The sequence below is a fragment of the Lacerta agilis genome, chromosome 3 (genome assembly GCF_009819535.1).
Source record: "Lacerta agilis isolate rLacAgi1 chromosome 3, rLacAgi1.pri, whole genome shotgun sequence".
NCBI lineage: Eukaryota > Metazoa > Chordata > Lepidosauria > Squamata > Lacertidae > Lacerta > Lacerta agilis.
Window position 1 is genome coordinate 71943028 of NC_046314.1, and position 24563 is coordinate 71967590.

At 45.4% G+C, this 24563-nt stretch overlaps 1 protein-coding gene across 1 annotated transcript in view; it reads left to right on the forward strand.

Annotated features, from left to right (window-relative positions):
* The first annotated feature begins 1984 nt into the window (after positions 1-1984).
* The window catches only part of PGBD5 (piggyBac transposable element derived 5), a 64477-nt gene continuing 41898 nt past the window's right edge, over positions 1985-24563 (forward strand). The window contains exon 1 of the mRNA XM_033144256.1: positions 1985-2719. Coding sequence (XP_033000147.1) covers positions 2026-2719 — 694 coding nt within the window. The 5' untranslated portion in view covers positions 1985-2025. The remainder of the gene's footprint in view (positions 2720-24563) is intronic.

A 24563-nucleotide genomic window follows, 5' to 3' on the forward strand; every position in this document is an offset into this window, starting at 1 on the left:
TGGTTTCAAGCTGGAAAAATTCCAGTAAAATTAGGTTATTTTTCTGGAGCATAAGTGGAAATAGAAATACTTTAGTTACCTTTTCTGAATCTGCTGGACCTCTAAATGTAGACATGTTTGTTTGTTACATTTGTAAATCACTCCCCACCCTCAGGATTTCAGGGTGGTGAACACACATAACAAATCCATTAAACAGTTAATTCAACCAATGAAACCAGTTCATAAGTAGCATCAAAAACAGCCATACCCAAATGCTTGTGTGTGTTTTCAACTGCCTTTTTTTTTAAAAAAAGGGAAAAAACTAATCAGAGTGGCAGCTTTACCTGTATATACGGAATTTCACAAATGGGGACCAACAGAGAGAAGTTCTTATCCCTTTTCTACACATAGCAAACTCTGCTTATTGAGGGGGAGATGAGACGGGCCTTCCCTGCAGATCACATGGGGAGCCAACCTAGGAAGAGGCATTCTATCAGGTAGCTGGGCTTTAAGTCATTTAGGACTTTACACATTAAAGTCAGCACCCTGGGTTGGGTCCAATCACAAATGACTGGCCAGTGCAGTTTGTGCAAAATTGATACTATGTGATTCCTACTTGCTGTATCACTCAGAGCTTGTGCTCTTGCACTTTTATACTTACCAGTAAGTGGTACATGCTAGTGCCTAGAGGCATCTGTGCAGGCCATTAGTTGCACTTCACAGATAAGGGCCTCCCTGCTCTGAGAAATGACCTTGGGAGGTAGCAGCCTGCCCTGCCCTGAGGTGAACTGTGCAGAGGCCCCAAATACTGGTTTCCCTGTGTACACAAAGTGCAGCTGTGGGCATGTGGCATCATGGCAAATCGAGGTCTTGGGAGACCTATAAATCCCAAGAGGCAAACTGACATTGCAACAGATTCCAATAAGTTGTTTGTTTTATCTTTGGGCCGGATGTGCTTTTAGTATTTCTGGTTTTATCAATGTCACGAGTTTTATGGGAGGTTTCATATTGTATCCTGTTTTATTATTGTCAACATTGTTTTTTTATTAGTAATTGTGAAAATACTTTAAATAAAGCAAAACAAATCTCAGGACCATACTAGGGTGGCTTCCCCATGCACCTTTAGTAATGTTAGAAATCTGAGGTCAGCAAAGCAAGTGTCAGCTACTGGGCTAGGTATGTCCAGAGAACCAACATTCTCCTTTCCAGGAGCTGAAGCAATGCTGGCATGGGAATGATCGAGATCATTGTATGTCTCAGCTATTTCGAAAACAAGCCTGACTTCCCAATACTTTGGTACCCGACCTTCCAGAGCTGCAGATGAGCAGCGACTCTTCCCCTCTTTGCAGTCTTTCCCAGATGCTCTAAAGTGTGCTCTTAGTGCCACTCACTCCAATTTACTCCGACATGAAAGCGACTCGAAGACCTTCATCACAACTGAGTGCAACAAGCATGCTTGCAGATGCTATTTGCGATGAAAGGTATGTGACAGGATGCTTATTATGGCCAGCCGATTGTCATGTCCCAGGTTTGTGCAGAAAGGCGTGCAATTCCCACCCCCACCCCTTTCCCCAATTCTTTTCCGGCTCCGGTCAGCCGACCAGTCCTGCTGGGTCCTGCTGCTTGCCGGCTTTCCTTTCAGACCATGTGCCACATCTGTTTGTTGTTGCGAGTGGCGGCGAGGCGGCTTGATCTCGCTCGCCCTGCCTTGAAGTCACTCATTCCAGACTTCTGGGGGACGGATTCCATAGGCTGGTGGGGCTTCAGCACCAGCGCCGCTGGACAGCTCCACACGCAGGAGCTGCGCAGAGGGGCTCGGCGGCGCACGGAGTGAGGCGCTTGGCGTCTCGTCCGGCTGGGCGGTTGCTCTGTGCGCAGCATCTCTCTCGCCTTCCTCCAAGGCAAGCCTGTGGTTTTAAGGAGCGGAGATCCTCCCCTTTCGGGGGCGGGGAAGGGGCGGGTCTCTAGGCGTCCGGAGCGCGCATAAAACCCCACCTCCCGCTTCAAGACTGCAGCTACAATTGGCTCGATGAGGCACTGGGAGAGATGTTGAGCTGGCTGCTTCCACCCATGGCTCTGCACACACACAGGGGCGGGTTGTGCCGGGGAGAACGGGAGGCTGGGCTCCGAGGCGGCGGAGGCGGTGGAGGAGGAGAAAGCGGTGGCGGTGGCTGTGGCGGCGGTGCTGCTGCTCCCGCAGCCTGCCTGCCTCCTTCGGTGACCGAGCCGCTGCTGCTTCTGGGTTGCTGCCTGCGGCCGGACGACCCGGCCGAGCGGGGGCTGCTGCTGGCGCCGGCGGGCGAGATGATGGCGGAGTGCGCCGGCGGCCAGAGGCTGAAGCCGCTCTCGCTGCTGGAGGCGGCCCGCTGCCGCTACGAGAGCCTGCAGATCTCCGACGACGTCTTCGGCGAGTCGGGCCAGGACAGCAGCGACGGCAACCCTTTCTACAGCACCACGGCCGAGTCGCGCTCCGCCTCCGACGAGGACGCCGACGGGGAGCGCGAAGCCCCGGACGGAGGACGCAGCCAGCGGGGAAGGACGGCGGGGAAACGCGGAGCCAAACCAGCGGCCGAGCAGCAGCAGCAGCAAGTGCCCGGCGGCTCGGAGGCGGCTTGCCCGGCTTCCCTGGAGCAGCAGCAAGAGAAAGAGAAGGTGGAAGAGGAGGAGGTGGAGGACGAGAAGAGGGGCTGGAGTCAGAGCCTGAGAAACACCGCGACCCCTTCCTTCAAGGATAGCTGCGGTAAATCGGCTCGGGTGTGTGTGTGTGTGTGTGTGTGACGGTGGGGGAGCTTAGGTGACTCGAAATGCGTGGGTCTCTTAAGTGTGCGCGTGGGGGAGTAGCAACCCTTCGCTCATCGTTCCGAGGATTCTGTAAAGTGCGGTGGGGAGAAGTGGGGAGCTGCTGGGTGGTGCGGGGAAGGCTCAGTCCCTAGTGCCTAAGACTTCCTGGTTAGGGAAAGACCCGCGAACTTAGGGAAGAGCACGTCTGGACAGGCTCCCGGGTAGGTGCATGGCTTCCTCCTCGCCCTGTTGGCCGGTTCTTCTTGCAAGGAGTGCCCCGCTAAATTCCCAAAGACGGCGGCACAATCGAAAGTGTGGCTCGATCTGTAATGGGATGGTCCCCTGTTGCATCAGTGCTGCTGCTGTGCCTAGCCAGGAAAGTGTCAAGAGATGCGTGCGTTTTATAAATTGATAACGGCGATGCTCTTCTATCGAGTGACTCTTCCACATTGTGGGGTGGCGGGGAAAGAACCCCCTTTTGAAGGGGGGGGTGACCCTGCCTGAGCAGAGCCATCTTCTGTGTGAGCTCGAAGGAGAGGAGGAAGGAAGTTGATCTCGCCAGTGCCAGACTGCAGTCACCGCTGCTGCTTAGATCTGCCCAGAGGAGAGGAGATGCGGAAAAGGCGCATCGCTCTCCTGGAAGCAGAGGAAGCTGCCTTAGAGCAGGTCAGAGCTAGTTCATCCAGCTAGTTCAGTGTTGTCTGCATGCAAGGCCAATGCTCCTCCACCACTCAGCAGAGGTCCTTCCCCATTATTGTTCTCTTTAATAAAATGTAGAAGGGGAGAGGGAAACCGGTTTTTATGATGCTGTATTTTGACATTGTTGTAACCTGCCCTGGGACCTTGTGTGGAGAGGAAATCTACTGAATGATAATGACTACCAACCGGTAATAAAAATAAGGGAACTAAGCCAGGCTCCATCCCACTCCATCTGTTTAGAGGGCAAAGCCTCAAAAAGTCTCAGATCAATTACATTTTCCAGTTTCAGAACTGGCTGTGTGGTCTGATCTGTAGAGTTTGATGGAGCTGCGGAGCATTTAAAAACAAAGTGTGTTCCTGAAAAAGGGACTACCCTGTGCAGTAAAATGGTCATCCTTTCAAATAACAGAGCATTTTGGAAATTTCTGCTTGAGGGAATCCTTCTCTAACCTGACTGGTAACAAGGAAGCCTTGGGTGTTCAACTGCTGAGCCAAGCTGTCTCACTGCATCTTGTAAAGACTGGGCCAGCAGACATAAATGAGCTGCAAGATCCCCAGAGCTAGTGCGACAGCCCAGCCCTGAATGTCTGGATGCATCCTGGCCTCATTAAAAGACTAGCTTGTAGGGCAGACTCCTCTTCATCGTGCCTGTTAGTCATTAGGGGAACAAGCTTTTCTTAGGCTGGGGCCTGGGAAATCAGCTGCACAGGAGAAGAAAGGAGTGAAGTGGCTTTCAGGAATGGATGCACTGAGGTTCCTAAGTTTTATTTTGATACCACTTTAACTAAGTGTAGATCTACATGCCAGTCAGAAACTTTGAAAGCTTAGTCATTGGCAGGCAGGGCTTGGCTACTTTTGGAAAATGACAACTGCCTCTTGTTTCTGATTGATTATTTATGAGAATGGTTTATATCCCAACTTTTAGGATACAAATCCTTTCAAGTTGGCTTACAAGTAGCATTTAAATTACATTTTTAAAAACAATAATCAATATCAACATATTAAACATATTAAGAAGTTTTCAGGATTCTTCCTCTGGGGCAGGTGGTGGTAAGTCTAGCTGGAGGTGGTCTTTTGAGATGTTCTGGCTGGAGGTGGTCTTCTGAGATGGTCTTTGCCTTGTCCCTTTCTCTCCTGGGGTCCCAGGAGGGGCAGGGATTAGCAGGATCATAAGCCCTTCTCCTTGGATGATTCCAGGAGAGTTCACAAATGAATGTTCACCACTCGGTGACTGCAACAGCTAGTGATGACTTGCCTGTACAAAATGGTAATACATCGTGCATGTCAGAATCTGCTTTTGTGTTGCTCAAATTTGTTCAGTCATTCAGTCGTGTCCGACTCTTCGTGACCCCATGGACCAGAGCACGCCAGGCATGCCTATCTTTCACTGCCTCCCGCAGTTTGGCCAAACTCATGCTCAAATACAGTAGGCTAAGTTTTGGCCATAGAGACGGTTCTACCGAGAGCCAGTGGGTGACGAGTTCTAAGTGACAAAGGTGCAAATGTGAATCGGCCCTAAGGATACCGCTAAACAACAAAGCACATGATGCAGGGCTCTCTGACATTCTGCAGTGAGTGGGAGGGGTGTGTTTCTCATGAAGCACATACTGTATCTACTTGCTCTCATCTAGTCTGCAGAATCATAGAATCAATGTCCAGACCTGTGACCCTCCTGAAGTTGATGGCCTTTAGTGCTCACCATCTCTGGCCATTGGCCATGTTGGCTGGGGTTCATGAAAGATGGAATCCAACAACATCTGAAGGGCCACAGGTTCTTCATCCTTGGTCTAGGTAGACATTTATGAGTTGTGGATTGATGACTATGTCAGATGGGATACTATAGATAGAAATGTGTAAAAACAACAACAAAAAAGCAAAGGAAAGAAACAAAAAAGACCACCTCAAAGGATGATTATTTTATTTTTAGAGGCTCCAAGGATTTGCATAATACCTGAGCTACTGGCACAAGGCATAGCTCTGGAAATGCTGTGGTCCCTGAGCTTGTTTGACTATAGGGATGGAGAGGGAATTTTGATTCAGTTTGCATTTGAAGTTAACCTGCCTAATTCATTCTTTCCATAACTACACAAACCAAAAAAACATAGCTATCCTTCAAAATTTGCACTCTGCTGAATTTGGAGGGCAACTTTGCAGCCAAGTTATGTGTACAAAATATGCATATACTAAGTTAGCACGTGCATAAAAATGCATACATTAGCGAAAATAACAAAATGCATTATATTGGGGTGAAAAAATGAGAAACCAAAACTGACAAACTATTTGATCAAGCTCAGGGAATCTTCTTGAGCCACATGAGCTGAAAGGGAGACAAGACTAGCTTGATATACTTTGTACACTTCTTGTATTTAGCCGATGTGCTTGGTAAGAGACCTCTGCCCTAGTTGTGCTCCCAGGTCTACAGTGACTTGAGCTGTTGCAGGGGAGAGGGGAGATTTACAAAGCCAGTATAAATGGAACCTGAAGTCCCAGGCTTTAACTCACTCTGGTTGGGGAGCTTCCCTGTGATATATCAGGCAGCTCATTTTCTCCCAAGACAATGGGCCAATAACTCAGGGATCCTAGAGCTCTAAAATCCACCTTTTAGCAGCTCCATTGATGCTGTGATTTAGTGTCCTAGTCTTGAATTAAAAAAAGATAAACGTTTTCAATTTTTGTACATTTAGCTGTAAGACAGTCTGGCTCATAGTCATACATTTAACTCTTTTCACATCCTGAGCTGGAAAATAATTTTGCAGGGAAGAGACACTGGCTTTGCAATACATCTGAGCTCTAGAAGTCAGACAAATATAAACTCCAGACCATGTGACTGCAAACTTCAGCAATCTAACTAGTTGCCAAGATCTATTTTGTTAGACAAATATATACTCCGGACCATGTGACTGCAAACTTCAGCAATCTAAACTAGTTGCCAAGATCTATTTTGTCTTGATATTTTGTATAGCCATCTTAGATTGCTGATCTCAAAACACACACTTAAGAATAAATCCATTTAAGAACATGAGACTGCTTCATAGAGTAGGGTTGAGGAAACCACAGTCTACCTTTTGTTCTATAATCCATTAGCTTGAGAGTTAAAAATAAAGAGTGGACTTCAACATAGCACCAAGGAGATTGTTCCATCAGATCCCATCTTTTCTCTCCCCCCCAAACTACTGATCTGGGAGTTCTTGAAATCCTAGGGCAGATTTGGAGGAGGTGGAGGGAGGCACAGTAAGATGAGAGACTCCTGCCCAATCTAAGGCACGTGTTGCCTCTGCAAGATCAGTTTTTCTCTTGGAGTGAATGTTATTATTCTTCCTGTTAATAAAAGTTGGTAGCTGGCATATAGAGGTGCTGGGCACCAAAACAGCTGGAGCCAGAAGGTCCCTGATGATGCTGATGGGAGGGAAATTTCCAAATATGCAGTGAAGCTTGGCTTTTGGAATAAGGCTCTTGCCCCCACCACTCCGTTGTAGGGGGACTGGCAACAAATGGGTTTGAGCATATCCTTTCCATGCAGAAGGTCCCAGATTTAATCCCTAGCATCTTTAGTTAAAAGGACCAGGTAGCAAGTGACAGGAAAAACCAGTGCTGGAGACCCTGGAGAGCCTTTGCTGATCAGAATAGACAGTCCTGGGCCAGATGGAGGGAGAAATAAGTCTGACCTGCTTGCTACAACACAGCGCCCTAAATGGAAAATGCTTGGCAGGGGACTCTAGGACAGACAAGATGAAGTGCTACTTTGTACCACGTGTGAGTTTTAATTGATGGAATTCTCTGCCATATGATGTGGTGATGGACCTATAGCCAGGTTTTAAGATGGGATTAGGCAAATTTAATGGAGGATAAGGCTATCGGCGGCTTCTAGTCCTGACATCTAACAGGAACCTCCAGGTCTGGAAACAGTTTTCAGCTGAATATCAGCGGGAGAGGGGCTGTTGGTTGCTACCAGGCTTGTGGGCTTTCTGGAGGTGTCTGACTGGCCCCTGTGGGAAGAAGAGAAGAAGAAGAGGAGTTTGGATTTGATATCCCACTTTATCACTACCCTAAGGAGTCTCAGCTCCAGTACTTTGGCCACCTCATGAGAAGAGAAGACTCCCTAGAAAAGACCGTGATGTTGGGAAAGATGGAGGGCACAAGGAGAAGGGGACGACAGAGGATGAGATGGTTGGACAGTGTTCTCGAAGCTACTAACATGAGTTTGGCCAAACTGCGAGAGGCAGTGAAGGATAGGCGTGCCTGGCGTGCTCTGGTCCATGGGGTCACGAAGAGTCGGACACGACTGAACGACTGAACAACAACAACAAGGAGTCTCAGAGCAGCTAACATTCTCCTTTCCCTTCCTCCCCCACAACAAACACTCTGTGAGGTGAGTAGGGCTGAGAGACTTCAAAGAAGTGTGACTAGCCCAAGGTCACCCAGCAGCTGCATGTGGAGCAGAGACATGAACCCGGGTCACCACATTACGAGTCTACCGCTCTTTAACCACTACACCACACTGGAAGAGGGATGCTGGGCTAGATCAGGAGAGAAATACCCTTTTCAGCCTGAGGGCTGCCTTCCCTCATGGTGAGTCTTCTGGGCTGCTACATGCTAGTGGCAGCAAACTGCCAGTTTGAATCTAGAACCTAAACAAAAAGTAGTCCTTTGTTCTGCAAAGGACGAATATCTCTTTTTTAAAAACGGCATGGAAGCTGGAATCAAGATAAGAAAACATATCCGTGCTACTTCTACCTTTAAGCAGTTGTAGGTTTGAAATCTTATTTTTTGGGATGGGAAATGCAAGCTAAGGATGAAGATTCCTAAGGAAAAGCCAACAGGAGCTGGGAAGCATTCTTTTCGTGACAATTTATCTATTATGGGGGGGGGGGAATGATGCAAATGTTTCAGAAACTTAAAAGTAAGAGAGAGGGGCAACATGTACAAAGGACCAATTTTGTCACGGGGGGAAATTGCACGTGAAAAGGACATTTGAGAGGAACACCAGGGACAGCATCCAGCATTCATCAAACTCAAAGTTTGAATGTAACTAACTTGGATCCATTGACTGTGGGTCTTAGTTAGAGCAAACCCTATGTATTGCTGCTTATATTTTAAAACTAGAAGGTTCAAAAGCAAATGGGGGACAAGGTGTGTGGAAAGAAAAGGGCTTTTTGGATGTGGGGACAACTTCCCCCTCACCCATCAGACCGCGGGCAGGGAGTACAATAAATATGGGAAGGAGCTCTAGCTGAGTTGGGGAGCAAATGCTCTGTGTGTAAAAAGTCTCAGGTTCAATCCCCTACTTCTACAGATAGGTCAGTGAAAAGGACGTGTATTTGCAACACTGGAGAGCCACAGCTATTCAGCGTAGTAAATAATTCTGAGGTAGATGGTTTGACATGGTATAAGGCTTCCTATAATCTTGCGCCAGAAAATGTAAAAGGAAAGGTAAAATGGATGCTTTAGTTGAGTTTCCTGCATTGCAGGGGATTGGGGTCCCTTCCAACTCTACGGTTGTATGAAAGAACATTCTTGCAGAATCGCCATGAATACAAATATCTGCCCCACCCCCGCTGCAAATAATATTTATTAATATTCACTAATACTGTACATTGTTTCCTCACTTGTCAGCCCCGCTGAGTCCCTAAAGCGGCTGCTAACGTTAGAAAAGGGGGGGGGAGCATATCATGTTAACAAAGCAATAATAAAAACAAGCAGAGCTAAAAATAAGAAGCAGCCTGAAAGTACAGCAGCAGCAGCAGGGGAGCAAAAACTTCGAGCAAAGCAACAGCTTGGCAAAATAAAAAACATCTTTTCAGTTTGCTGAAATTGCAGAAAAGGGGAGGGGAGGTCAAACAGGATTCTGGAGGAAGTGAGCTCCGCATTCTAGAGCCAGTCTGTGTTGTGTGTCAGTCGTCCGCAGCATTTAGGGAGCTGCCTGATCACAAACAAATCGGACCACTGGTCCAGCTAGTTCCGTACTGCTGACTCTCTAGGGTTTCAGTGTCCTTTCCCAGAGCCAAGGATTGAAGCTGGGACCCTCTGTCTGCAAAGCAGCTCCTCTACCACTGAGCTACAGCCCCTCCTCATGACCTCCAAAGGCAATGGGACTTGGAAGAAGCACAGTACTGTACTGGGGCCATGTTACCTCCCTGACCGGACCTCTGTGGGTTATCTCAAGAAGGACAACGAAGGTGGCATGGGAGCCAAATGTTGCAATGCTAACAACAGGCAAAGTTGTCTGTTTTTTACATAGGCCCAGGAAATGTACATTGAGATTTCGGGGGGGGGGGCGGGGGCAGAATTCCTTAGGAGAGTTTGTCACGGAGCAAGTCTCTTCATGCAAATGGCATTAGTCATTCCTTTTCCAGAGAAGTGCCTTTAAAAAAGGATAATTTTTCTTTTAGAGAAGAAAATCTCATGAATCTTACAGCTGGGCTCAGTGAATCTGTCAATCTTTTTGCAGTGTTGGAGGCATTGCAATGAAGCAGAGAGATAATATAAATAATATAAATTCTAGACCATCTCTATTATATAAAGCTTTTCAAAAGTGTGACAGAACATGTTCCCACCCTTTTTCTGCTTATTTAAAGCTTGTGATTTTTCAACGTTATAAATCATCTTAGCCTTTTCTTTTTAAAAAAATGTTATGCATGATATCTGACTTGCAGAACAGAGACTGCAAAATTTTAAGTACCACCAGTTTTTCTTAAGGGATGGCATGTGTTATTGCAATTGAGATATGAAGGAATTTTAGCATAAAATCAGTACGCAGACCCCCTCTCCAGGTTTATTTTTTGGTCAGACAGTTCTTTCCTTTGCATCTATAAAATTCTTCAAGAGGAAGTTACAGTTAAGAAATATTTATCAAGAATATTATGATTTTTCTAAAAGGGAGTTAGTATCTTTGAGTATCAACAAACCTGCAGAGAGGAATAACTAGTAGATATTTCACACCGGGCTTTCAAAAAGCTTAGCCTCTCACCAAAGGCTCTTGGGTGAAATTGGCAGTCATTGGATAAGAGGACATGCTCTCTTGGGGATCTGTAATTGGTTAAAGAACAGAAAGCAGATGCTAGGAATAAATGACAGCTTTCACAGTGAAAGGAAGTAAGCAGTGGGGATCCTCAAGTGTCGGGATCTGTTCTGTTTAACTTATTCAGAAATGCTTTGCCATTACAGTACAGGTAAGCAGTAAGACTGTGCACGGACCTCCAAGCCAATCTGATTTGTAAGTGCTGCTGAGGCACTGTCTGTTACAGACTGATCTGGACCTACCGTATTTTTCGCTCCATAAGACACACTTTTTCCCTCCTAAAAAGTAAGGGGAAATGTTGGTGCATCTTATGGAGCGAAGAACAGGCTTTTGCAAGAGGTGGGCAGCGGAGGAGGTGCTGCTTGCTCCTCCACCACCCCCGCCTCCCGCTAAAGCAGGCTTTGGCAGGGGGTGGGGGGCTGGACGGGCGAGAAGCAGCTTCTCCGCTGTAGCGGAAGAGGTGCTGCTTACTCCTCCACCCCACCCCCCCGCTTCCCAGTAAAGCAGGCTTTGGTGGGGGGCGGGCGGTGGCAGCTTCTCCGCTGTAGCGGCAGCGGAAATGTTGCTGGATCCTCCCCGCACCTCCGTTTGCAAAAACAGCATCTGCTCTGCTCCCCGCTCCCTCCCCCGCCCTTCCTCCCCCGCCCCCTTCGCCGGACTGGTCCCAGCCTTTTAGAGGAGGAAAACCAGAAAAATATTTTTTCCCTGGTTTTCCCCCTTTAAAAAATAGCTGCGTCTTGTGGTCCAGAGTGTCTTATGGACCGAAAAAAAACGGTGGTTTGACCTAATCTGCATCTGAGTTTTACACAGCTCTTAAAAATCCCATTGACTTGCATTGCAACATGCAAATGGCTGTAACATTCTTGATTTCTGACATAGCGGCATGAACTTTGTAGATATGGTAGCCACTATAGAAGGGGTTAGCCCTGCCAACATTTCAGGTGTGTTGTTCCAGGGCTTTATATGTTGTTGTTGTTCAGTCGTTCAGTCGTGTCCGACTCTTCGTGACCCCATGAACCAGAGCACGCCAGGCACCCCTATCCTCCACTGCCTCTCACAGTTTGGCCAATGTTATGTTAGCAACCTTTAAAGTTTGCTTTAAAACAAAAAACAGGCTGTGAGTGCTCAGTTCTCATGCTGCTGTACTTGCCCTGTTCCTTATAGCAGGATTTTGAAAACATTAGACTTTTTAAAAATTAAGCTTGAGAGATCAGGCATAGGCATCTAGAAGACACTGGTGGGAAGCAGCATGAGGAGATCTGCGCAGTGCCAGGGGATATAATACAGATACAGGAGTCTTTTCAGGGTTGTCTTTTTCAGTGAGAAAAAGTAGTATATACATTGGATTCACAGAACAGACCCTATCATATTGGGGTAGATTTGCAGCAGGAGGAGGAAGTGAGGTGAGAATAAAAAGATCTAATTTTAATAATGTTCATCAGTATCACCTGATGATGATGGTGATACTGAATTCAGAAGGTTGTGGCTAAATAATATGCCCACAGAGTTTGGCTGTTAACAAGAGCATGTTGTCTTTCCTCCCAAACAGCAAGGTTGTTTCCCCCTGCCTTTGGAATGGTTCTAAAAGACATAATTATCATAAACTGAATGCTGACGGAGTTGTCCATCTTGCATCTCCCTCCATGCTTTAGGTGGGCTGTCTGCTCTTTCTTCTTAGTACACAGTCCCATTTGCAAGTTTGCTCTTTACCAGTTCAAACATCTTTTTCTTTGATGCCACCAATCAGGTTTCCCCTGCCTGGCAAGCCCTCTGCTCCTTGATTGGCTGTCTCACAGGTGTGCATGATGGTTGCATATATATTGTTGTTGTTCAGTCGTTCAGTCGTGTCCGACTCTTTGTGACCCCATGGACCAGAGTACACCAGGCACCCCTATCCTCCACTGCCTCCCGCAGTTTGGCCAAACTCATGCTAGTCGCTTCGAGAACACTGTCCAACCATCTCATCCTCTGTCGTCCCCTTCTCCTTGTGCCCTCCATCTTTCCCAACATCAGTGGAATTTGCTACCAAGGAGTGTGGTGGAGTCTCCTTCTTTGGAGGTCTTTAAGCAGAGGCTTGACAGCCATCTGTCAGGAATGCTTTGATGGTGTTTCCTGCTTTGCAGGGGGTTGGACTGGATGGCCCTTGTGATCTCTTCCAACTCTATGATTCTATGATTCTAGGGTCTTTCCCAGGGAGTCTTCTCTTCTCATGAGGTGGCCAAAGTACTGGAGCCTCAACTTCATGATGTGTCGTTCCAGTGAGCACTCAGGGCTGATTTCTTTAAGGATGGATAAGTTTGATCTTTTTGCAGTCCATGGGACTCTCAAGAGTCGTCTCCAGCACCATAATTCAAAAGCACCATATATAATCATGGATTATATATATAATCCATGCAGTGAGGGTTCTACACAGGTTTGTAAGGGGTAGAACGGTCAGTGCTTCTTTTTTCTGGGATAGCTTTGGAGAAGCACCAGCACAGATCTGCTCGACACAGAGGAATGAGCTATGTTCCTTTCACCCAGGTTTTTGCTGATGACTGCAAAGTGATGCTTTCTCCCTTCATATTTCTGTACTTCCTGCCCCCATGCCCTCAGCTCAGTCACTGAAGCACTCGGAACCAAATTGGGCTTGGTAATAAAGCCGAACTTCCATTCAACGTAGCAAAAGCCACGTGCAACACTGACAGTACAATCCTATATATCAATGTCAGCCTCATTTGAAGCCCCTGAGAGTCAGACTTACTCTCGGGTAAGTGTGTGTAGTTGGGAGAGAGAGAGAGAAACACAGGGTGCATTCTGATTTATCCAGGATTAAACAGGGACCCATTGCTGTATAAGTGGATATAAAGTTATTACAGTAGGAGGAAGGAAAGGGCTGCAACCCTATTAATGCTGGAGAGGATCATGGCCTTATTCTCTCTTCATTATTTGTATATGCACTTACACAAGCATGAATCATTTGAGTGATGCTCTTATAGATACTTCCCAAGTTTAATCCAGGATGAGTCTGAATGAGCACACTCTGCTTCTCCCTTGCAGATAATCCATTCAATCATTTCAGCATCTAGAATGGCTCTGTGAGATCCAGTCCTTAAAACCTTAGCAAGGGGTTGCTACTGATGTAAACCTGGGGATTCTGGGTATGGGAGGAATTAATGGACTTGTAATTAAGAATAGGAGAAAAGGTTGATGCAGTTCAAGGTGAATCTACATGATTTGCACTTTCTAATAATAATAATAATAATAATAATAATAATAAATAATGCATTGAAACAGCCATCTTTCAGTATTTGCACTTTTCAGAATTTTGCAGTGCAGTTCTTCATTCAATTAATGTCTGAAAATGCACGTACTAGTGTGTATATAAATGCATACGTTATTGAAAAGAGAATACAAGAATGCATTATATCGGAGGAAATTGATTTGCAAAAATCTGCATATTAGGAGAAATTGCCTATAAAAAAGTGTGTTTTAGGAGAAATTTGCACTAGCATGCTGAATTTTAATGAGGACTTTTTTCTTTTTTTGCAAACTGATGTGGAAATGTGAAGAACCAAAACAGGAACAATGAGAAACTAAGAGAAACCAAAGTTGACAGATTAGCCCATCCTTGGTTGTGACCAATTGATTGGGAGTTCTAACAAAGGCTGAGGTTACATGACTACTTCCCTTTGCTTTTAATTAGGGCTGCAAGCATTTGTTAGCTTACAGGGAACAAAGTGTATCCTAAGTATGTCTGTGCAGAAGTCCCATGGAGTTCAGTGGGGCTTACTCCCAGGTACATGGGTATAGGATTCCAGTCTTAGCTGATTAACCCACTATGGCTGCATTCCTCTTCCCACTTACCTAGGAGTTATCCCTATTGAATCCAATGGGCCTTACTTCTGAGTAGACATGTATGTGGTTGCACTGCAAAACATTGGTTGATTAATTACAATAAGCATTGAAGTTTAAGAGTATACTTGTTTCCTTTTGAGGCTATTTTGGTAACAGTGTATTACTTGTAATAGGGAATGAAAAATAAAATGGCATTTCCGTGGTAGCCTTTGTTAAGGTAACTGTAAGTTTATCTCGTGCATCCTTGCTAAAAATGAAATAAAAATCAACATTTATAACCAGTGCTGCTGTCAAAACCACCATCAAATCATAGGTTGCCTCTGTGTCCACTTCTAGCACTGGTCTGAAATGACAGCCCAAATTTCTTAAAGACCTCTGAAGACCCCAGAGCACACCTGCCTTCACTGGAAGGTGTTTTCGACCTACATTTCTAGGAAACGTCACCTGCCAACTGCTAGATTACCGAAAACCTTTTGCGTACAATCCACTGGGAAATCCTATGTGCTAAGCCTCCTTTGAAAAGGATGGGAACCGTCCCAGAGAACGATACAAACACCCCCCCCCCTTTACTAAGAGAATGTCACTGTGCCCCCATCTGCCAAAAAATCCCTCTCAGCTGGAGAGATTTTAATCAGGCCCACATGCCCTGCTATAGCACAATTTAGACATTTATGCCAGGAAACCAAGGAGATAACTTGATTAATGCAGAGAGCTGGACTTGCCTTTTGGGAGCTGGCCATGTTTGCAAGATCTGCAGTGCACTGCTGAACAGAGTGTGGAGCGCCGACAGTTTTAGCTTTAAAAATGCTGTTATTTTCCTAAATGATGGCCAAAGAGAAGAAAAACATAGCAAACATAAGGACAGGTTATTTCCCCCTCGTGCCATAGAACCACTTTGCTTTATTTTAACTTCAGCGCTTATTTGGGCCGTGTTTTCTTTGCAGTTAAAATATTCTGAGTGGCAGTAGAAATGCACTGAGCAAGCACAGAGGACGTGCGCCTTGTGTCCTTGATTATGCAGGGAACTTTTGGCTTTCATTCATCAAATGTTTCCCTGGGGAAATGTTAAGAAGTTTAGAATGGATGGCTTGCAAAGAAGAGCTGGATCAGAACTTTAGCGCAATGCTGTTGTACCACTACCTTTCATGGGGTGAGCCAGTTGACCCTTGACCTGCCTTCCCATCCTGTATAATACAGGATCGGTCTGTAGTTCAATGTAAAATGCTTTGTCCTGTATTGATTCAATACAGGATACAGCTTGTCCTGTATTTCCACTCCTCCCTCCCACTCTGCTAAGTTAGGGATCCTCTCCAGATGTGTTTGTGAGAAAGGGTGTGCAAAAGATCATGTATTTAAGCTCTGGGTAGCAAAGCACAAACAGATTTACAAATGTGTGTGTGTGTGTGTGTACAATTCCAGAGGGGCTATTTAGGCTGCAATAGATTATAATGGATTGCTTTGAATTCATTTCAGCACCAGATGGGAGAAAAATTGCCCCCCCAACTCCTGCCCCACCCTGTCCTGTATTTTGCCAGAACAAAGGTGGCAATCCTACTTTCCACTCATATGCATGTGTATATATCCTAAAGAGACATGGTGGCTGCAATCTGAGCAGTTGAGACCGCTACATACATCACAGAAAAGTACAGTACACTGGAATTAAGTGGATGCAATAATTAATCAGTTAGATGAATTCATTTAAAAATATTGGGTCAATTTTAAAAGATCAGTTTCTTAGAAACCAGGGGTTGTTGTTGTTGTTGTTGTTGTTGTTGTTGTTGTTTTTAAAATAAATCTGAAAATGGGAAGGGTCTGATTAGAAGAGGCATTCCCCATTCTCTCACACAGAGGAGAGAATGCCTCTTCAAATATGGTGCATGCTAATATGTGCACCCATCATCTTTAAAAGCCAGCTATTTCCTTCAGGGTGAATGTGTTGAGGCATCTGCAATATTTTATAGATTTACTAGGCCATTGAAAGCACAGGCTTAAGTTAAACCAGCATAAAGGAGGCCAGATCCAGAGCTAGTTTAAGAGGTTCAGGGAGGGGGGAAAATGTTGGCTGGGCCAGCTGGAGACCAGTGGGGTGGAAATAAACCAGCAAAACACAAAGAACCGGCTCAGCTGGTATCAGTATGGGAACTGTGCCCACCTGTTGACATGCAGGGACGAGTTCCCAGGTGCCCTGATCAGATGTGTAGGAACGACAAGGCTGCACAGAGATGGCTCATGGGAAGCAGCACGCAGTTGATAGCATGGGAAAGCAAACAACCAGGGGATGGAACGCACACAGCACAGGCAACAACAGCAAGACTGGTTAGTGAAAGGCATTTAGAGTGCTGCAGTGCCCCAGCAACCCATATCACACACACATAAAACTTGCAAAAACACCATGCGTGGCACCCCCACACCCCAACAGAAGGGAAGTGCTAAAGGGTGGTTTGTTGAAAGTTCTGTATGAGATACACATGGCTGAAGGCAGAAGCGCAGACAGTGAGCGAACAGGAAACATGCATGTGACCCTCTCCAAACACCCCAGAGCAAGCCCTCAGGTGGCTGCAGTGGGCACGAGCCTGGTAGTGGACAGCTGGCAACATGGTTGCCATGGTGGCAGCAGCACAAGTGTGCACACATACCGGTGCCCCCCTGTGCCTCAGCCACCATGGCCTCTGTGCTCACCCCCAAAATATTGAGAGACATCACAATGGCTAAGACGTATCCTCTGTGGTGACATTTCAGAATGACTTAGTTGAAGTCCCCCATCATTTTGTGAAATCAGAACATGCACCTCAGATCTGACTGCTTCCTCGTGGCTACCCAGCTGCTTTCCAAATAATAATGTGCAGTTTATTTAACAGTTTGGTTTCTCTTTGCAAACTCTGCATTATTCACTTAGCACAAATTCGGTGACAAAAGGCAGAGCCTGGAGACTAAGCTGGCATGGAAGCCTGATTTTCCGGTTTGAGAAAAGGAAGTTATGTGAACCTAAGGCAGGCACAGTTCACAGAGCCCATGTTTCTGCAAGAAATGGCCATTTCTCCTTACCATTCTGCTCTTTGGAGGATCCTGGCCCCCTCCAGACTGGTGTCCTTTTATGGATGTATTCTGCAACATATTGCTGATTCAATAATAGTGTGGTAGTGGTGAATTTATAGTGGCCTATCTATCTAATCAGTTGTTATGCAATGTTTTCCCAATGTTGCGGCATTATCGCTGTCTGGAGGAGCGCACTCTGGCAACAGAGCACAACAAAAGTAGACAACCCAGCCCAGGACCATTTAAGAGTTACAGGATTTCAGCAAAATAAAATGAAAAAATCCTTCCAGTAGCACCTTACAGACCAACTAAGTTTGTTCTTGGTATGAGCTTTCGTGTGCATGCACACTTCTTCGGATTTCAGCAGGGAGAGATGGGACATGCGCTGATTCAAAACAAAGCAATACTTGTGCCCCAAAATGATCGCAGGCACAAAGAGTACTGAAAATAGGGGTTGCACATAACCACCCTGATACTACTGTTTCATGAGCGCAAATCAGCATAGATGCAAAATAAGAAAGATGTCTAGTAGGGGCCCTTGTCATGAAAGAGAGCAATATCATGAGCCATTAACTGAAATCATGTTCCTTTCAGTCCCATCTTCTGCATCTTCACTCAAAAGTTACGGTACTTGAGTTCAACGGGACTTACTCAAAATAAGTGCAACACCTATGAAGATGCAGAGCACTTCAGCATCCTGCAGCCCTTCAGATGTTTTGAAGTACAACTTCCATCATTGTTTTATTCCTCATTATTTCATAAAATTTAGACACCACTAGTTCGTAAACCCCTTCTCAAAGCAGTTTACAAAGAAAGGTAAAACAATAAAATTACCACTCAGGAAAATTAACAACAATAATTTAAGAAATTAGAAAAGCTAAGATAACAATAGACTAAAGGGCTCCTTTAATGTGCAGGGTGTCCTCCTGCCACCCAGAGCAGATTTTTTTGAGGGGCAGATCTGGGCTGCAGAGGAAAAAGGATGTTAACAATCTATGGCCTTTTAAAATGGGGTGTGGTTTCTTTTAATGTATCCCCCCCCCCCCGGGTTTTAATGAATGTGTGGTATTGTTTGCTTGTTTTTGTTTTTCTGTAAAGTCACTTTAAATTGCCTGTGGTAAGAAAAAGTGTCCAATAAATTTAATAATAATAAAAAGGGACACAATCAAACATGATATCCCCTCTTCTACCCAGTTAGTGGCGTTCCATTCTCAGCAGGTATAGTCTGTAGAGATTCAGCTTCTTCCACTATTGTTTTCGTCAGATGTTTCCTTTCATCTTCTCATAAATCGCAAAAAAAGACTGACTTGCAACACTGAGGTCTTAAGAGCAAATCTCATTGATTTCTGTGGGACCCCTGGCCTTTGTTCTATGGCATATGACCAGACATTTCCACTGTGGTTCTTTTAAAAAGGAGCGCTGTGCTAGGTAGTAAGTGCGACTCTTCTTGGCTCTCCGGTAAAAGAAGATCTGTGAGTCACAACAGCCACTTGGGGTTCTGTCTGAGTGCCACATAAATAAAAAATGGTGTTTTCAAAAGGAGAATTGCCACTCATTTTCTCTGGGCACTGACTCAGCAGCAATCTGAAATATTGGAATGCCCCCGTCTTCCTCCTGTGATCAGGCCTTTGCTCACAATTTGAATGGAAGATTGAAATGTGCTAATGACTGCAGCTAGCAACCTGACTTTATTCATCAGCGCTGCTTCCTTTTACTGCTCTTGGAGAGGAAATTCTTACCCCTTCAGGAAATGTGTAGCTGGGGCAGCTCAACCACAGTAGGGAAACTGGGATGACTGCCTTTTCAAATACAGGTGGGTAGCCGTGTTGGTCTGCCATAGTCAAAACAAAATCGAAAATTCTTTCTAGTAGCACCTTAGAGACCAACTGAGTTTGTTCCTGGTATGAGCTTTCGTGTGCATGCACACTTCTTCAGATACACTGAAACAGAAGTCACCAGATCCTTAAATATAGTGGGGGAGTGGGGAGGGGTATTACTCAGAAGGGTGGTGGGAATGGGTGATAGGCTGATAAGTGTGGAAAACCTGTTGACGACTCAAGTTTCGGATTTGAAAATAAGGGATCAGCAGTCGCACCTATCCCGGGGGACAGTCACGTGTCAGTGGTGGGCGGAGCCAGAAGCAAAAGTGGGCAGAGCAGCAATGTAAACTCCAAGTGGGCTCGGGCTCGGAGTGGAACAAAGAGGAGGGCAGCCATGTGCTCCGCGCAATGGAGCCCCATCGTCTTCTTGTCTGATCCCATCAAAACAGGACAGGAAGCAGCAGCTGCTCTAAGGCAGCCAGGCTCCGCCTGCCAGCTAGCCTTATTGGCCGGCTATGGGGCTGGGCGGCAACGGATAGGGGCTGATGCAGGGGGAGGAATACACCCCCCTGTAAGCACGGGGAAACGGCTCCCACTTGCTTTGAGGGCTCAGGCTTTTCTCTCCAAGTAGGCGAGGTCTTCCCACCCAGTCCCTGGCCAGCAGGGGAGGAGATGCTTCCATTAAAAACGGGAAATTTAAGGGAAATAAAAAATAAGGGAGAGCAGCGGGAAACTGCTTAAAATAAGGGAGAATCCCGGGGGAAACGGGATACTTGACAGCACTGATATGGATGCCAGCAACAACTTTTGAGTAAACATGGGCTGAGTTGAAGTTGCTCAGTGGAAGGCTGTGGAGCAAAGGAAGAGAAAGGGAACGGGCCACCATCAAGGAAAACTGAGAAATCCTTAAATATAGTGAGGATCTGGTGACTTCTGTTTCAGTGTATCTGAAGAAGTGTGCATGCACACGAAAGCTCATACCAAGAACAAACTCAGTTGGTCTCTAAGGTGCTACTGGAAAGAATTTTCTATTTTGTTTCGACTATGGCAGACCAGCACGGCTACCCGCCTGTAACTGGATTTACACACAACTCTTAAGGGTAGATATTCTTGACCTTTTGAACAGGGTAGCAAATGAGTTCTCTCTAGAATTGTGTCCAGTTCTTTTGGACCATTTGATACAGATGGCAGCACCACTAAATTTCCTATTGGGTTTGTAGGAGAGCTGTGCTCTGTCCAAAGTCTGGATCCTGAACCAAATTGGGGTGATAGGGGGTAGGCTTTGGCTGGATCAAGTTGAGACAGTGCCATTTCACCCCAGATGGCTGGGAACAGGGTTGAATTCTCCATTCACCAGCAAAATCAAAGTCCTTAGTCCCTTGGTTCTGGTAAAGAACCCAAAGCAAAACAACTGCACAGACCACAAATCTCCTTCCCTGGCTTTTTATACTTCTGTAGGATGACACTGCCATTTTCTTAGGAAAGGTAAGGTTCCCACTTGCCCCAATTCCTTTACTTTTTGCTACGGGAATATCTAGCCCATGACATTCTACTGTCCTTTTAAAGTCCGCATGTTGCCTATGAACTTTGGGTCATGTGTACCATCTTCCAGGAATGTGAGGTCATTTGCGGCACCTTTGTAGAATTGCGGCTCTTTAAAAATCGAGGGATGCTGAGGCAGAACATTCTCTTATCGCTGCAGGTGTTGTTTTGTGCACGAGTAACTGCTGACGACTGAGCATGCTCCACCTCATTCTTAGCATCAGCTGTGAAGCCTAAACCAAAACAGTCTTTGCTGTATTCTTTGGTAGATGCACAGTTAACTTGCACAGTATTTTTCCGTCACAGGCTCCAATTCAGCTCTGAAGATGAATGTGTGTTTCAACGCCCAGCTGCGCAATGCAAGGCTGGAATCTTCATATGTGTATGTCTGAGATTTTAAATAGCAGCATGGGGTCTAATGTATGTAGGAGTCTGGGGTCATATACCTCTCAGGAGTCTTAATGAAGCTGTTTGACAATTTTAGGAGAAGGTTAGAAGTATTACAGGTAATTAATATTTTCAGGACTAGATTGACAGCTCTTAGTGCCCTAAAATGAAGCACTATTTTGCTTGTACTGAAGGTGGAAGGCCTTGTTTTTATGTGCACAAATTTGCTCTGCACATCAGAGATCCTATTTATACCAAGAGTCACAAGGAAATGGCAGAAGAATTGTAGGAAAAGTGTTAAGATTTATGCATTTTTGGGCAACATACATACCTGCATGTAAGCTTATTTGATTTTGTAGGCGTAAGGAACCCAGCTATGATACTTATAGAAACCTGAGTGGAAAATTACCAGGCCATAAAAACAGCATTTTCTTTAAGATTCTAAGTGTCAGCTTTCTGTATCAGAAGAAATGAGAAAACGCCCTGTGGTTACCAAGGGAGTTTACACCAGATTCAGGTGGCCCTGTGGTTAAGAAAACAGGGATGTAATAATGAAAACCTTCTGTTGAAACAATCTTCTGTCATACCAGAAGTTGGTTGTAAATTGTTATCTGGATATTGGATTAGATGAGATCATGTTGTTATTAGTAAATATAATTTTTGGAAACCAGTCATCTCAAGAAAGAGAATTCAGTTAACCAGACCTGGGAAAATAATAAGATGTTGTTTTTGTTTGTGCAAGCTTATTGTTTCACTTGTTCCCCTGTTCCCTCTCGAGCACCTCTCATGATAAGGAAAGACTACTGACCTACTCGGAGTGACACCTGTCATTTACCGTCTCATTGCCCTCCATTTTAGAACAGGGCTTCCTCCTTCAAGCTTATCTTTTTAGAATTGCTTCATGGAAGAGAGTGCCTCTAATTCTCTCCATCAGTACAGTAATCCCAAACCATATTTGTAAACTTTATTTTTTGTGAAAGTATTTCTAAAAAACTGACAAACACAAATCTGAACAGTTGCTACACCATCATCATATGAAAAAATAAATCTCCCAAGTGGAGCTACCAACTGAGCACAAGAACCCCACCCCCCAGGTTTTATGATGTCCAATTTTTCTCTCTCCTCCCCTCATATATGTGTCCCACAGATCTCCTTAGAGCCATGCTCCAAATATATGTGTTCAGATATGGAAGAACAGAAAGTAAACAAAGAACAAAGACACCATAGAGATGTAGATGATGGAAGAAGTGTGTGTGGTGGGGCTGGGGGCTGGGGGTTGGAGGCAGATTCATTGTTGCTCCTTTAGGTTGTTTTCCTTCTTCTTTTGAACTTCCTTCCTTCAAATGTGTTAGTTTAAAATACCTTTTGAACAAAGTAGAAGACCGCAAAGATCCCCGCCTGCATCTGCTAGCCTTCCCCCAGCCGAAGGCAATCTTTATAGGAACAGCATAGCAAGAAAACCATCAAAGGTAAAGAGAAGAAACAAGCCAGAGCTCCACAGGGGTCTTGGGTGCCTCTTTTTATATTATTGACCTTTTTTATTGCTTTTGTGTTTTCTCTTTTTTTTTCCCTTGAGCTTTTCAGTGTGATGCTCAAAAGAAATTTCTTGGTGAAGCAATAATTTTCTCAACTAAGCCCTTTATAGTTATATATATATATTGCTGACCATTATCTCCCCAGAATAAACTAACAAGCAGCACCTGCTGTCTCCATTCACCAGCCCCAGCTTTGAGGCAGTTTTCTGCTTCCTTACATTGAAATCGCCTGAATGAGCAATGCTGTTTCTTTCAAGCTGGGGAATGGCTGCAGAAGTCTCTGTTCTAGGGTTTGGACCTGCATCATTTGGGAACTCTTTGGTTACCACACCGGTTACTCAAGCCAGGGGTGGAGGAAGGGGGTGGGGTGAGGGGTGTGTGACAAAATGCCAGTGGCACTCATCGCAGGGCCTGCAGCACGCCTCTCCTGGGATAGACGTGGCGGTTTGGGTGCACGCAGGCTCTGCGCTCCCCAAACATTCCACCCACTGCCTCCCCCCCCAGCTGTAGGGCGGCTGAGTGGGAGGAGGCAGGCAGACTCTGGAGGCCTTGCGGTGCGCCACACCACACCCCTGAGCGCACCGCCCCAGGCATCTGAGTGGCTTCCTCCGCTGCTGCCTCAAGCTGCATTGTTGGTTGTGCAGAAGGGAGAATACTCAGGACTAGCACTGGGAGATATATGAACATATCGTCCAAAGCCAGTTTGAAGTCCATATCGTTATGTCTGTTTCACACACCTCAGGATGAGGTAGTAGAATCCTGAGAACTAGAGTGGCTGAGGGGTCTGTACCAACTTGGACAGAAAATGGGTGGTGCCACTTTTGAACGGTCTTGTGTGTGCTCTACTAGCGATGATAATGAATGCACTACATTCTTATGACTATGTGTGCGTGTCTCTCTTTGAATGTTGGCCCATCTCACTTCTCAAAGATAATGAAATATTACCTTTATTATCTTCGGCATTAAAAACAACATCCTGAAGATACCCGCGGACAACGTCAAAGAGATTGAAGATGGCCTGTTCCCAGAGATTTGTAAGGTATTATAAATAGCCAGGTCTGAAATAGCATTTATCTCCTCTCCAGATCATAAATAATATTGACCTGACTGATGAATGTGATCATTCAGTTAAAATCTGGCAGACAGAACACTTTATTTAATGCTACTCCTCTGACTCGGCATAAAATCTGTGGAATCAGCTGTGCCTCCTTTGAAATGCCCTTTCCTCCCTTTTATCTCTAGGAGTCCATTTGAAGACATCAGGGTCTTCGTTAGGGATTAGGGGGCCCTGAATTGGAGTTGGCCTGTTTCGAGAAATAGGGCAAATGTGGAGAAGAGAACAGATGGGCAGAGAAGATGTGGGAGGAAAGGCACTGCAAAAAGAATCCGATAAAGATGCAGATGAAATGAGAATCAGAATAGGAGGTGAGAGAACAGGGACATGAGGAAGGTGGGTGGTTCAAAGAAGCACAAAAGCTGAATGGGGTTTCACAATTCTTTTCCTTTCCTTTCCTTTTTAATTCCAATCCTTCCTGGAAACAACACAAGACACTTTACATGCCTTTCCCCACCCACCAGCCCATTTTAGGACAACCCTCTAAAATGTATCTGTCAGGGCATAAATAGGCCTCCAGGTCTCGTTTATTTCATGTTTGCTCAAGCAAAGGGGTATTTAGGAGCTAAAGGGAATTGAAAATGAGTGAAAGAGCTCCTAAGAAATTAGTGGCTGGACTTATTTCTTATATCACCATCTTGAGACTGAGCAGAGATGGTTGGTGTTTAGTATTGCAGGCAAACATGTAGCGGACTTGTGAGTGACTTTTAGATAAAACACTGTTCTTTGCTAGAATACATGGAATGTGTTTTCTTCAGCATAGCAACCTCAAGTTAAAAACTTCAGGGATCCCTTAGAGTATAGCAAACATCCTA